Source organism: Coregonus clupeaformis, chromosome 12, assembly GCF_020615455.1.
Source record: "Coregonus clupeaformis isolate EN_2021a chromosome 12, ASM2061545v1, whole genome shotgun sequence".
In the NCBI taxonomy this organism is placed as follows: Eukaryota; Metazoa; Chordata; class Actinopteri; order Salmoniformes; family Salmonidae; genus Coregonus; species Coregonus clupeaformis.
This window is the reverse complement of record NC_059203.1, coordinates 55749891-55765697: the sequence shown is the minus strand read 5'-3', so window position 1 is coordinate 55765697 and position 15807 is coordinate 55749891. Positions and strand designations below refer to the sequence as shown.

Here is a 15807-nt window from a genome sequence, read left to right as displayed (position 1 = left end):
ATTCTACAATGTAGAAAACAGTAAAAATGAATGAATAAAGAAAAACCCTGGAATGAGTAGGTGTGTCTAAACTTTTGACTGGTAGTGTATGTATGATGTCGTTGTGTTGCTCCTTTTTACAAATAATTTAGTGGTCTGTGGATGGAGTGGGTGTATTCACACAGTGATTTGTCCTAGGAATAAAAGCATGTAGATTTGTGTACCGTCCAAATAAAACACACCCTGGAGAATCAAGCTTGGCCCCTTCTATATTGATAGGGTAGCATGTATCAAGTTATTTTCATCAATCTGGAATTCACTTCAACAGACTTAATCTGTTTTTGACAAAATACATGTTAATCTAAACGGAACCTTTCATGATTTCCCTGCACAGGGATTATTTAAAAAATAATGTAAAATAAAATGCTACAGTAACAGACTCCTGTAGCACCAGTTTGGGTACCAAGGTTCAGAGCAGGGGGGAGGAAAATAAATATCTGTACCAATGTTTTTACCATGTCACCTCACTGAGTGAAGTTGTCATTGCACCTTGTTAGTGTCATAAAACAGAGGGTGGGAGGGAAAAGTCAAGATTTCGCTGCAGGTTTGCTGCAGAATTGATGTTTATTTTTTAAAAACAAAAAAATCTTGTACTGCATTGTTTGGCAGCTGAAATGGTCCTTTCCCATTCTCTTTCTTGTAGGGGGAAAAAAGGAAAAACTGACAGTTAAAGTGTTTCTTCCGTTTCAAAATGAACCACTTTAGAATTCGTGGTGGAATAGGAGAAGCTGTTTTTGTTTGATGGTTTCTCCCTCTTGGACTTCCTGGCTGTACAGTAAGCAGGCAAGAGGAGAGGTTTGCTTTCGAGAGGCACTGGAGAGCAGGCAGGTGGCCCGGTGAAGGTGGGCTTTAGGCGTAGATCTCTGTGGTGGGAGCCTTTTTGTAGATGGGCTTCTTTCCCAGGTCGTAGCTGCCTTCGTCCTTCTTCTTCATGCGGTAGACGAGCAGGAGGATGAGGAAGACAGCAAAGAGCAGCCCCACTGCTCCACCAGCAATCAGAGCTGAAACAAAAACGCAGTCGAATTACAATTAGCCGCACTTGAGAGCGTATTCTTGCAAATAACTTTGACAAGCTTAAAATCAAACCGTATATTTCTGACAGTGAAATTTAACTGCCACAAATACTTCAATAATAACAATTTGACTAGACCAAATAAAGTTAAGTGTGCTGTTGCCTCACCTGCTAGGACCTCTGTTTTTCTGAAGATGCTCTCCTCCCCTGCATGGGCCATCAGTACATTCGGTAGGTGCTCCTCGGGGTTGGGAACACCCCGCACTGACACTTCATTGTTCTTCTGGACCAGTTCAATGTCATTCGGTGTGGGTTTGGGCCTCAGGGATCTGTCCAGGTCTGGAATGTTGTTGTCGTTCATGTCAGGCTATGAGCAAAAAACGGAGAATTAGGCCTACTTGTACTATAAAAAGAGGAAACTTGACTCTCATTTGGTACATGATAGCTAATTATGAGAAACCTTACCTTTGTCATGGTATTGTCATTTTTGATTGTAATAGTAGTTACTGAAGAGAGAAGAAAACAAGTTAACAATATTTCATTATATTCTATCAGCTTGCTAAAGCAAATTAGCAGATTTTTGCAAACACCAACCTCCATCTCCAGAGCCAGAGAAATCGTCATAATCCTCATCTTCCGTGTCGTCCTCATTGTCAAATGTGTCGTGCTCCTCATCGGGGAAGCCGAAGTCGGAGCCGTCTCCAGACGCGACAAGCTCGTCACGCGACACGGCTTGGGTCATCTTCATGGGCATCCATGTCTCAGTCTCCCGCACCTGCTGCCCCAAACACAGCACTTAGAAGCAGAATACTACAGCAAGTAGAAAAACACAGATCCTAGTTGGCATAAGGCTACATTTCCAAAACCACTTTCAACTGTGGAGAAAGTCTAAGCCTACTTCTAGTAGCCTATATTCCAACAACCGCTGTATAGAGTGAATTTGAGAAATTTTACACATAATAATAAGCCATTTAGCAGACGCTTTTATCCAAAGCGACTTACAGTCATGCGTGCATACATTTTTTTTGTTTTTGTGTATGGGTGGTCCCAGGGATCGAACCCACTACCTTGGCGTTACAAGCGCCGTGCTCTACCAGCTGAGCTACAGAGGACCACAGCTGCTTGAAATCTGCTTAAAGATAATGCTGGCACTGGCACATGAAATCTGCTTAAATAATTACTGTCACCTACAATGGCTAATTCTCATACATTGTGGGTTTTTATATGTGCCAGTGCCACTGAAAACTTTGTATGGCAAGTTTCCCCTAAATCTTCTGCTTGACCTTTGCAAAAACTATCACAAGTTTTAACAGGAAGTGAGTGGGCCTCTGACTAATCTTTTTGGCTGGAAAGGTAAGACAGGAAGTGACCAACTACAGTAAACAAAGAGTCATCACTAATATCCCCTTTTAACCCTCCACTTACAGTAGGCCTTTCAACACAGACACAACCAGTCACCAACAGTGACCTCCAAAAATCACACGTCTGACATTCAAACTTCAAGTTCCCCCTTCATCCCCTTAACCGTCAAACGCTCTTAAAGGGATAGTTCAGGCAAAATGTATATTTGGGTCAAATTACCCTTACCTAGAGGTGTGTCTGAAGGCCCATGGTGACAGAATCCACAAGAATCCATTATTGTGTTAGCATATTAGCATCGTCAGAATTCATTTGGGCTTGCAGTGCAGAATTGTTAACATTAGTTTGCCATTTACATTAATGAATTTGGACGATGCTGTAGCCAGAAGTAAATAATGGATTATTGTGGCCCTTCAGACAACTCAAGGTAAGGGTAATTTTGACCCAAATATACATTATACCTGAACTATCCCTTTACCGTTATAATTAAGATAATCATGAGGGGCTTAACATAATTGAAAGACAACTTTTGCTAGTCACATTAGCACACTTCATTTCATTGCCCATTTGCCGAGTAAGCACTGTGAATTCTATTAAACGGCAGAGCAATTGAATGGCCCGATCCAATTAAAACACAAGCAACAGGGTCGAGGTGTGAAAAGAGATTCCTAAAGTACATTTAGGCAGAACGTGTTTGGGGTTGAAGTCTTTGGCCCCTTGCACACAGGGCCTTGTCAGATCTCATCACGCTGGGTTGGGTTAGCACTGATTGCTGAACAAGACACCAGACACGGGCGGCCGGTTGGATAACACCTGGCTCGGCTGGGCAAATATATGCCCTGTCTATGATTAATGAAACAGTCATGCATTATTCATTGTTCAGCTGCAAAGGAGGGGGAGAGTTTTTTTTTTTACAGTTCTGGATGGCTGCTCAGGGCTGCCTGGGAGACTGGAAGCCTTGTTCCTCTTTTAGCCAGGTGGTTCCTTTCTCTATCCCCCCCAAAAACATGCATAAAAAGGCTCAAATCTAGTTAAGCATTTTTATTACGTTACAGTGTTCCATTGAACAAAAGAAAGCAACTTGGGCACATTTGAAAGAGTTAAGTTTAAGCGTTGCTGCTACGGTAATTCAGTGACCGTGGTGAGGAGAGCCCCCAGCAGTTTAACTGCGTGCTGAAATTCTGTTTCAAATATAGTGGTTTGAAGTTAATCCCACGTAAATTACATTTGACTTGAGGGAGGGCAGGGAATGCCATCAGAATCTTCAAACAGGCAGACATTTTCTCCTCATGTTTGCACTGAGGTAGGGCTTGCACTCATGTCCTCAGCACTTTGGCTGACAAAGGGCCTCTATGTTCAGAATTTTAACTAAGACTGATGCGTCCCCATTTAAAGCGGCAATCAGCAATTGAAACAATAACAAAGTGCCCTCCCCGTTTCGGTATAAAGCTGAGGGATGGGGCTGGTGAAATGTAACCACTAATTCATAGACAGAGCTATGGATGCAAGGACTGACCATCCAAGATAAACATTTTAGTTTTAACCATGTTTTTAGGCTAGTGTGTTTACAAACAGTAAAACAAGCTTATATTTTGGGTTCTGACGGGGGTACGACAGTTGAACTAAGCTCATGAGGTATTCATTTATAGGATATTCTTCAAGAATTAAATGGGTACATATCATTAATTTATAAGTAAAAACAAATGGATGTAGCAACTGCTGATTGCCCCTTTAAACTCAAATGGGTCTCCACATGGCTACAGGGACTGATTTAGACTACTCCAGATGTCAAAAGGAGACTATTTTTCCTTCACTTCCTCATTGCATTTCAAATCAAATGCATCCAACTCTGGCATGTCAGGGCAAGTCTCCAGTCATACACATTCACCAGGCAATTCCCCCATTTCATATGGCGTCACAGGCCCCCCCTTTGCTAACTTCTATGGGACCTGTCTAAACAAGTTGTCCCTCAGTAAATGATCAAAGGAGATTCTGAGAAACGATTGGCGGATCTCGTCATCGTTTCAGGGGTTATCTATCCTACTGTGAAGTTAATGTCAAACAGGGAGTTAATCAGACCTGATGAATATTCTAATCCAACATTTCCCAGAGGACAAAAAACAAGCCCAACAAGGGTGCAAACACCCATCCCCCTGCATCTTGTCTTACACAATCAAAACATATCCAATGTGTACTCAACACAATTCTGATGTGCTTACCAACAAATTGGTGCATTCCAGAACGCATGTAAATACTGGCGTGAGGTTAGGACCACGTCAAAATAAAACTGAAGAACAGGGCAGTGTTGGAGTCTAGCTAATTGAGAATTGGAAATTAAAAGAGCCACTGTTTGAATATCATTGTGTGATGCTGCCGATGGAAAATTCCAGAGCTCATTTGTGAGTAAGCCTAAATGAAAGACGTCACAACATTGACCACACGGAGGTTAATCTGTTCTTCAACCTAAAACAAACCCTGAAAATCTAGTATACAGACAAAATCTAAGTACCCATAGACTAAATATAGCAACACTGTACATTGTGCCCTTGTTATGGTTGAGTGAGGAATTTTATAAGTGGCCTAGTTTAGCTGCATAACTACTGCATTCCTGAGATCCACTACTAGCCTACAGTGACTTTTCCAGTTCAATATGAGTTGCTGTTTCTCTGCTCTGGAGCTGCTAGGGTAGTTAATCATAATTCACATTTGGGATTAAAACTGTCCCAGCCCTGTTGGTGTTCCCGTTCTCAGACTTGTGACCACTCAGACTGATTAAACCACAAGTGGTCCATTTAGGGAAAAAAAGGACTCTCCACAGTGATTTCACAGCTCTGTTTGCGTCGTGCTCCAAAAATTAAGCCGCACAAAAGTATGTAGAGAGCGACGCAAGTGAAGCTCCGTCAGATCCTGGTACATTTCCCAATGGAAACAAAACATGGTTCAAATTCGATGTTTGGTTCAAAAGTAATCCCGGAGGCTAAGCCTATATGGTACATTTCCCAATGAAAACATGGTTCAAATTCAGTGTTGGGTGAATACCTCATTTATATACAGAACAACCCAGAAATGCACTACTTGCGCACAACGTATGCTAAATGACATTCAACGGCCAGAGTTGGGGTGGAGGGGGAATTTCTCACACAAGCACTGGACAAAACCCATTCTCTCAGTGCCAACATTCCATCCTCCAAAAGGGATTTATAGCCCAATGGACAGCAATGCAGAAACCAGTATTATGTTCTCTCCACAGCTATTCACTGGGCATTAAATTCACCCCATCAAGAAAAGAAAAAAGGCTAATTCTAGTGCAAATTCTCACGCTTATTTCAAAGCCTGCATTCCAACAAAAATAGCCATGTGCCCAGTAATGGCAAAAGGAATCATTTTGATAGCAGATAAAAGCCTGCAAATACAGTGTGTAGGCCTAAGTCAGAGTGGATAACAAGAAACAGAGAACCTTGTTCACGTTTGTCCCCACATAAGAAACAAAACATTTACCAAATAAAATAATAAGACATGTTTGGTCTACCTACAGAATGTAAGAACAGGGATGCTTGTTAAGCTGACAAGGAAAGACTGATGTAAATAAAGGCCGATTGGTATGACACATGGCACTGATTAAAATGTACAATGAAAATAATAATATAATAAGCCATTTAGCAGACGCTTTTATCCAAAGCGACTTACAGTCATGCGTGCATAAATTTTTGTGTATGGGTGGTCCCGGGGATCGAACCCACTACCCTGGCGTTACAAGCGCGGTGCACTACCAGTTGAGCTACAGAGGACCAAAATGCATCAAACAAAAGTATTGTGTATAATGGTATAAGCCCATTGTTCTATTCTTCGGGTCGAAGTCCTGATGAGCTTAGACTAAAACAGACATTCACCCATAAACTTCAGATGGACGAAAGGAATGAGGCTTGTCATAGTTAGGCTTAGTAGCCATCAAAGTAATATATATATATATATATATATATATATATATTTTTTTTTTAAGGCAAGCATACAATTGATCAGAGGGCTTTTTTTTGGCGAGAAACAGGAGCCAGCTTCTGGTCCACTAGCTGGGAAGCTTGGCTAATGAAAGGACCCTGGCCATTTAGATCTGTCCAAATCCTGAAGAGGGCCGTTCAAGGTCCGCAGAGGTCAAATTCCAAGGGAAAATGAGAGGGGCAGCCTCTGCATGGTTTTGAGGAATGTAACAGATTCAACTCAGGCTGCACAAGGCTGCTTGGAATCTCAGTGTGGAGGCCAGCTTGTTTATCGTGTGCTACCACATTTAGCGACTTCTCCACAGAGGGGTAGGCTATCAAAACAATGGCCCAACTGGAAAAACTTGTAACAGGAAAATGTATTATTAAAATGCAGCCGTAATCCTCCTTCAGTCTCCTTTTCACCTCATTTAACACCCGATTTACTTAACAAAAGGCACATGTCAATACGGGGGATTTTACTGTTTTGTTCTCCATTACACCTCAATAGTGATGAGCAAATAACCAAATGTGTCAGTTATTCGTTTTCTAAACAACTAAAAAGGTTCAATTATTTCAATTTCGTTCTTGGGTTTTTTCTGTGAGCTCAATGTGAAGTTTCTCTAGAGAGAAATCAGATCAAGCCTGAACTGTGCAATGTAGTAGGGAATTGTAGTTTCTAACAGGCCAATATTCTAAATAGTCTAGCGTGGAAAACGTGGTAATTAACTACAATGACCATTCTTTTATATGATTTTATAATAAGAAAATTATAATTGAACTTAACTGAATAAAATCGAAAGGAAATGTTTCCCATTACGGAGCGAGTGCGATTATGAAATGGGTATGTTAAGTGTAAAAGTGATCATTTGAAACAGGTCCCATATGCTAGATTTAGAGTTATTTGGCAACTTCAGTTGTGAATGATACAAACCTTGGAATTACTTAGAAATCAAAACATATGGACTGCATGGTGCAACTATAGGCTGTTGATGTAGCAAAAAAAAGCTTGTGCTCTGTTCCTTGCCTCAGGCTGCACAGCTGTTCTCTCATCAAGTGAACAATTTCTCAATTTAATCTCGTCTTTACTAATATGTTAAATTATTTTCGATTTAGAATGGCCCATTATCAAATGGGGAGGAACAGGGTAGGGAAAAAAATAAGTAACCTATATGCACTCCAATAGCGATTGAGGCCATGCGCTTTCTCGCAGGTCCATTTAGTAGGCTACCTTGGTTTTATTGCGCCGCATGTGCTTAATACCAGAACATCGCAACAAAACATATTTAACTAAACTGTTGACAGCCCGTCTGCACGCTCGAGAAAGGAATAAAGGAGAGAGAGGAGATGGAAACGCATGGTGTTGAGATTCTGTATAGTTAAAAGGTCATGTGTCACCCAAGTAATTTAAAAAAAAAAAATTTAATCCCTATTACTAGGCTATTCAAGATCAAATTCACTAATTGTAGGCTAACTAAGTCGCCCTGCACAAATCAATGAACCAGCAGCATCGCCTAGGGCTATACGTTCTCTCCCAGACTCATGGATAGACATTTTGGAGCATAGCATAAGGTAACCAGTCCATCCAGTAAGCATAATAATACTGTCCACACTCAAAGGCTTGACCAATTATATACCAAAGACATCTTAAATCAGTTTTGTTTGATGTTTTTCTGCCATGCTGAAAATATGCGGTAGGCTTTGTTGTTTAATGGCACAATCAATTTTAATTCTGTTTGGGGAGGGGTGTGGGGGCTTGGGCCCTTAAGCTCTAATATGTGTATGAGCAATTTGAATTAATCCTCCATAACTTGCACACACTGTATATATATGTATTTCTGTTGTATTTTTGACTTTGTTTTGTTTTACCCCATATGTAACTCTGTGTTGTTGTTTTTGTCGCACTGCTTTGCTTTATCTTGGCCAGGTCGCAGTTGTAAATGAGAACTTGTTCTCAACTGGTTTACCTGGTTAAATAAAAGGTGAAATAAAAATTAAATAAAAAATAAATAAATAATCATCACCTTAGAAAGCCCCGTCCATTTCGTTGGGTTAGGCTTTGAAACAGCCACAACAACCATGTTTGACACTGTTTCAACCTGCTGTTGAACTTCTTTCTTCAAATTGATCATCACAGTGAAGAGTTTGGTGTGATTTTCAATTGCATTGATGTCAGAGTGGTTAGAGGGACAATAGAGCTTTGAATACAAAGCATGTCCAGAGTGCATAAAAAGGGAGATTACAGTGGCACAGGGAATTTTATTGTGGTCATGACTGCCGGTGTGGCAGTAATAAGGTCACCGCAACAGCCCTGTCTAGGCTGCAGAATGATTTTCAAATTGGTAAGGTTGTTTCTCTTGTCCATAAAAATACTCAAGGCTATCAGGTATATTAGCCTACCTTTTAAAAATGAATACTATAGCCGTATCAAGTGTAGGCTACTGTTACTTTATCCTGATCTGGGTAAGCGCATTTGCAACATTCTTCCATTAGGCTACTTTCCGGAAGAAGAGAAAAGCGGAAGTGACAGGATTTCACTTAGTAACTATAGTATGGCCTGCCTTAGCTAAAATCAGAGAAAACGACGGCTGAATTTGAGGGAAAGAAAAGCACGTTGTCACCTGTTTGGCAGACCTGACTTGAGTCAGCAGACCTGACTCAAGTCACTTGCAGAATATGCATAAAGATAGAGGGCAAAGGATGGACAGACTACAAACCTCAGTCATCTTGTTGAGTATGCTTCTCTGTGGGGTGAAATGCTAGAGTTCCTTGTTATTAATATTTTCTTTCTGATTTGATTTTTACAGTTCCATAGGCAAAAGGCATAGAGCAAGGATAATAGGCCTATTGGTTATTTTGGTCTAAGCCAAATGTTAATGAAAGTGGTATAAAGAATGTCATATGCTAAATAATTTGTTTTATGCAAATGTTGTTGACTTTTATATAAATGCACAATTTGTAAGCTATTCAAAACAAAAGTTGTTTGTGTGATAACTGACACACTCATCATTCATTTGTTTTTTGTTTCCCGCTTATTGAAAGTGCTGCTGCTGGAGCTTAAGCCCAATTTAAGGACATCGATAAACACTTCCAGGGTTTTTTGTACATAGAAAAGTATTGGGCGGGCAGCCTTAGTGTTTTCGTGCCAAATAGTTAATAAAATAGTGTTTTATTTTTTATAAGATCTCTGAGAACTAACAATCACCAAAATAAAAGCTAGACAGTAAGGGAGAACCTAAAATTCACAAAATGATGCATTCGGGTGTATTTGTCATGCCATGGGGCCCCCTTTAATTTCATATAATGTTTGAGTCACTCAGATAGCATAAGCCATGGCAAAATGTGTAGAATTGCAGGAAATTCACTTTAAAATGGCTAAATGCTGTCACTGCAGCCAACAGGAGGGCCTTTAAAAATGTTGGTCAACAACCTTGCCATTGGCTACGCCCACTGCAACACCCCCGCCACGCCCAACACCCATTTTGAAAAAACCCTGACTTAGACAATATTATAAATATTAATTTATAAATGTAACTTGTCAAAGTAACTTCATGACATGCATCACTTTGGGGTTGACCCACCTGTCTCAATCAATGAGAGAAGATTTGAAATAGACAAAATGGTGGCATACACATTGTTGGATTACTTCATGGCGCAAAATATTTATTTATTTTAATAACAGAGCATTTTCTATATATAAACGAACCACCTGTAACTGGACATTTTTGAAGACATGTTCGGCTGAATCGAGAACGAAAATAGTATTGCCAAGTTAAGGTCAAGATTATTTGTGCTACAGTAGCTATCCTCTAACGGGTAATGGAGAATCACATTATCCCTTTACAAATCTGTAGCTATGTATTCAGAAGACTAGGATCTGAGGACCATCGGCAATGAGCACCTATCCTTCGGGCAGGGTCTGCTGAGCACTGCATTAGCATATTGCCCAGTCGGTCTCACTGGGTGGCATCTAGTTAGCCTATAACCATTCTGTTTTAGCCCCCTTCCCGACATCTGACCATGGCAATTATTTCCAATTAAGCGGACAGGATTGGACGCTGTCATTGTCAACAGATTACATCAAATAGCACAAGGAAGTACACCTACATCCTGGTATGTGCACGTCTGCTTCATATCCACTTCCAAAAGTTATCAAACCAACTGTCCAAAACGAAACCACACTGCATTAGGCATACTGAATTGAGAACTAGTCTAAACACTGATAGTGTGTTGAGCCATGTTATATGCAGTGTTTGTTTAGTTTGATAAATGATTGTGGTCTTTATTTGGCAACTGGTCAGCAATAAAACATTTAGTCACTGCTGTAATTGAATTATGTAGTAAAATGGAAACAGGTCAACAGTACTGGTCAAATTACAATAGCCCAGCTAAATATGGGCGTCCCTAGATAAAGTTTAGGTTATCTGACATGTTAGACCAGTGTATATAACCTAATCTAGCTTGCCCTCTTTCTGAGCTACATGTGATGGATGGTCACCTGCATGATTATCACTACACCTCCCCCACACACCAGACAAATCAATGTATCTAGCTAGCCAGACAAATGTAGCTATCTACCACAATTTAAACACCATTGCTTTCTCTTATGATGGGGAGGCCAGGGGCCACAAACCATATGCCTTACTCTTTCGAAAAATATTTTGTCAATTTAGCTGACTTTGCTAGGTAGGTAGCTAACTTAGCTACTGTAGCTAGTTATCCAGCTACCTGACTAAGCACAATTAGCTAGTTAGACTGCTAAATGTGTAGTTTGGTAAACAATCTGTAATTTTGTAAACAATCAAGTTGAGCAGCTAGCTAAAACAGTAGTTACCTTAATAGCCATTACATTAAGTGTTGGTGGCTAACGTTAACTTGGCTAAGTAAGTAGCTAACTAGCTGATTAGCAGTAATAACAGCTACTACAGTAGCTAACGTTAGCATTGTCTTGGCTTTAGCCAGCTGAAGTAGTAAGGTTAGCTAAACTAAAGCCATTGTGGTAAGTTAGGTTAGTTAGGCTAAGTAAATTGAAACGAACACATCAAGAGATTAAAGTAAAAGTGAGTAACGTTAAATTAGCTATAGCTAACGGTAGCTGAGTTAACGTTACCCGGTATTCTGTTAGCAAGCCAAAATTACTTACCGACTCAGAGTAGACGGAGGCAAATAAAAACAACACGAGGAACACTTTGTTCATGTTTCTCTTGACCGTTTCTTCAACAAAGGGTATTTTAAACTTGAGAAAAAGCGTGGAATGAAATAATGGGTACTTTGAAAGTCCTATTCCCACAATCTAAAGTTCACGTTGCCCACTTTATCACCTTGATATTGCACAACTTGTATCCTTCACTTCAGTCACTGATCAACTACAAACGCCTTCAGATTGATCTGTTTTGTATCGCACTTTACACTCCACCCCCTGTAGTAACAGCAACCAATAAGAGCTACGCAAAGGTCCTACTTTCGAATCGTCATAATTTACGGTAAACTTGTGCTCAGAACCCTTCCCCCAGACTCAACAGGTTATTAGAACATATTTACTTTAGAAGTCGATTAGCAAATTCATGGATGGTTAAAATGTAGAATCATGTAGCTACGCTTTCATTAGTGTGCTTGGTGGGAATTGTAACGTGGCTCATATAGCGAGGATTGCTATACTATTGTCATTATTATCATTATTTGTGGCACTTTAGACTCGATACTCAATTGAATTGTCATGCATTGTTTTACCTATCTTCCCCTCACTTGTTTATCTCCATGATGACATGAAGAAAACAACAATTACATGTATTCGGAGAGGAAGAGGCAAAGCCAGCATCTTTGATTTACTGAAATATGTGTGCCACTCCTCATGGAAAGTCCGTGCATGGAATTTCTTTACCCGCGTAATCTTCCGGTAAACACTCCCCTTGCGCGTCATAGATGTTTGTGGAGAAACGAAAGCGCGCAGGCCTATTGCCATTTCATGTCCACCACAACCGTTCTTAAGTTATCATATCAACCCTATTGTTATTGTAGGAGTTTGATAAAACTTTGCAGGATTGTAGACCAATACAGTGGTAACAGTATGGGGATAGATTTCTATCAACATGCATAAAATATATAAGTAGCTTGTCACAAACAAAATATGTGTTGTTAGAATAGAATGCAACCATAAAAAAAAAAAAAAAAAAAAAAAAACTCAGTCTGTAAATTTGCCCATATAGTTTCACAAACATATGTCATGATCCAAAAGCAAAGGAGTCATCATTAACAAAAACACGTGATGATTAGCAGATAAATGCAAGACAGGTTTTTTCTGGTTAACACAGCACATTGTACAAACATATTTCTTATTTTGCAAACACAACAGCAGTCAAATATGTTTTTGTGAATGTGACAACATTTGTGACTCCACAGATGATATATCTAACAATTTACATATTTGTGACTTGCATTACATTTATGACTTGCATTACATATGTGACTGCCATCCAGTGGGGAACCCTGAGGGCCTTCTAAAAAAGTATATATTATTTCAATAAACATTTATTTTAAATTCTATTGAATCTTTTCAAACATTTTAATGATCTTCTGATTTCATCTATTCATTTTGTGTTGGAAAGAGAAGGTTTAATACTGAAGACAAAAAAATAACGAATCAGGATTTTTCTTTGGTGGTCTCTGGTTAAAGAATATAGCTGGCTCAGCCAGCCATTGGCTAGGCCTTCAGAAGCTGGCCAGAAGGCCTCTGCCATTCAACTGTATTAGAGCAGAATTTTGGAGTGACAGTGGAATGAACCAATCACATTTTGAATTGGAATGGGCGGAACCTTTAAAAAAAAAAAAGGTGATGTGTCTAGGCCTTCTGAAAGACTTAGACACATCACTACTGACTCAGGAGACTAAAAAGATTTGGCATGGGTCCTCAGATCCTCAAAAAATTCTACAGCTGCACCATCGAGAGCATCCTGACTGGTTGCATCACCGCCTGGTATGGCAACTGCTTGGCCTCTGACCGCAAGGCACTACAGAGGGTAGTGCGTACGGCCCAGTACATCACTGGGGCAAAGCTCCCTGCCATCCAGGACCTCTATACCAGGCGGTGTCAGAGGAAGGCCCTCAAAATTGTCAAAGACTCCAGTCACCCTAGTCATAGACTGTTCTCTCTGCTACCGCACGGCAAGCGGTACCGGAGTGCCAAGTCTAGGTCCAAAAGACTTCTCAACAGCTTCTACCCCCAAGCCATAAGACTCCTGAACAGCTAATCATGGCTACCCGGACTATTTGCACTGCCCCCCCACCCCATCCTTTTTACGCTGCTGCTACTCTGTTAAGTATTTATGCATAGTCACTTTAACTCTACCCACATGTACATATTACCTCAACTACCTCAACTAGCCGGTGCCCCCGCACATTGACTATGCAACGGTACCCCCCTGTATATATAGCCTCCCTACTGTCACTTTATTTTATTGTATATATAGCCTCCCTACTGTCACTTTATTTTACTTCTGCTCTTTTTTTCTCAACACTTTTTTGTTGTTGTTTTATTCTTACTTTTTTGTTTAAAATAAATGCACTGTTGGTTAAGGGCTGTAAGTAAGCATTTCACTGTAATGTCTGCACCTGTTGTATTTGGCGCATGTGACCAATAAAATTTGATTTGATTTGATTTGATTAGTGAGCAATAGCCTAGTTTTCCCATGCTTTTGTATACTGAACAAAAATATGGGCTCCCGAGTGGCGCAGCGGTCTAAGGCACTGCATCTCAGTGCTTGAGGCGTCACTACAGACCCCCATAAATTAATTAGGCCCTAATCTATGTATTTCACATGACTAGGCAGGGGTGCAGCCATGGGGGCCTGGGAAGGCATAGGCCCACCCACTTGGGAGCCAGGCCCACCCACTGGGGAGCCGGCCCAGCCAATCAGAATGAGTTTTTCCCCACAAAAGGGCTTTATTACAGACAGAAATACTCCTCAGTTTCATCAGCTGTCCAGATGGCTATTCTCAGATGATCTCGCAGGTGAAGAAGCCGGATCTGGAGGTCCTGGGCTGGAATGGTTACATGTGGTATACGGTTGTGAGGCCAGTTGAACGTACTGCCAAATTCTCTAAAACGACGTTGTAGGCAGCTTATGGTAGAGAAATTAACATTAAATTATCTGCCGTTGCCAGTGCCCCAGCACATTGACTCTGCACCGGTACCCCCCCTGTATATATAGCCTCCCTACTGTTATTTTATTTTACTTCTGCACTGTTGGTTAAGGGCTGTAAGTAAGCATTTCACTGTAATGTCTGCACCTGTTGTATTCGGCGCATGTGGCCAATAAAATTTGATTTGATTTGGTGCACATTCCTGCAGTCAGCATGCCATTTGCACGCTCCCTCAAAACTTGAGACATCTGTGGCATTGTGTTGTGTGACAAAACTGCACACTTTAGAGTGGCCTTTTATTGTCCCCAGCACAAGGTGCACCTGTATAATTACATTTACATTACATTTACGTCATTTAGCAGACGCTCTTATCCAGAGGTGGATGGATTATCTTGGCAAAGGAGAAATGCTCACTAACAGGGATGTAAACAAATTTCTGCACAATATTTGAGCGAAATACGTTTTTTCTGGGATCTTTTATTTCAGCTCATGAAACATGGGACCAACACTTTACATGTTGCGTTTATATAATTTTTCAGTAAAACATTAAAGAGATTTTAATATAATTTAAATATATAGGTAGATGTAGCCTATACCGTATTCATATTTGTAATACAGTTATTTTGGTTTTCATTTAATCATCTTTTTATCCTTCGCTTGTTAGTAACAATTGCAAAGAAATTGGCATCTTTGTATTTGTAGTCACGTTCATTGTGAAGTTATCGGAGGTCATAGAAAGACCGGTAAACATCTTGATTTTATGTTTAGCGAATATCTTCTTTGTATAAAGCGACGTGGATGGGGAAAAAAGCATCTAACGACGCACATAGCTGTTCTACGAGTGGTCTGAAGCAGTCGTTAAATAACAAGCGTTTTTAAGAGCAACTTTAGTAACGATGGTTTTGGGAAACCACTCGGAGATTTAACGATGCTCCTACAAAAGTTAACGATGAATTTAGCCTTGAGATGCGTTTATGAAACTTGGCCCAGTACATCACTAGGGCTGAACTCCCTGCCATCCAGGACCTCTATACCAGGCGGTGTCAGACGAAAGCCCTAAACATTGTCAAAGTCTCCAGCCACCCAAGTCATAGACTGTTCTCTCTGCTACGCACGGCAAGCAGTACTGATGCACCAAGTCTGGAACCAACAGGACCCTGAACAGCTTCTACCCCCAAGGCATAAGACTGCTAAATAGTTAAAGGTGCAATATGCAGAAATCTCTCCGCCATTTTCTGGTTGCAAAAATTCAAATAGTTTGCCTAATTTCAGTTTATGTGACAA

The 15807-nt window shown here is 40.4% G+C and overlaps 1 protein-coding gene across 2 annotated transcripts; it reads right to left on the bottom strand.

The window, feature by feature from the left end:
* Positions 1-566: 566 nt before the first annotated feature.
* LOC123492062 (syndecan-4-like) lies at positions 567-11768 on the bottom strand. 2 transcript variants are annotated; one of them, XM_045223973.1, is made up of 5 exons: positions 11528-11768; positions 1646-1829; positions 1517-1557; positions 1220-1418; positions 567-1040 (listed from the first exon to the last, which is right to left on the bottom strand). In XM_045223973.1, the coding sequence occupies exons 1-5, from the start codon at positions 11579-11581 to the stop codon at positions 889-891; spliced, it is 630 nt and encodes a 209-aa protein (XP_045079908.1). In that variant the 5' UTR covers positions 11582-11768; the 3' UTR covers positions 567-888. The 2 variants fall into 2 exon arrangements, with proteins under 2 accessions (XP_045079908.1, XP_045079909.1); XM_045223974.1 differs by having other exon boundaries at positions 1646-1826.
* Between the last annotated feature and the right edge of the window lie 4039 nt (positions 11769-15807).

Bases quoted from the DNA above. Each gene is read 5' to 3' on its own strand.
- LOC123492062 (XM_045223973.1), bottom strand. From the start codon at position 11,581: ATGAACAAAGTGTTCCTCGTGTTGTTTTTATTTGCCTCCGTCTACTCT. The intron at 1,558-1,645 runs GTTGGTGTTTGC...TTCTCTCTTCAG, and splicing joins CTCTGGCTCTGGAGATGGAG to TAACTACTATTACAATCAAA. The intron at 1,041-1,219 runs GTGAGGCAACAG...TTTTTGTTTCAG, and splicing joins AAAAACAGAGGTCCTAGCAG to CTCTGATTGCTGGTGGAGCA.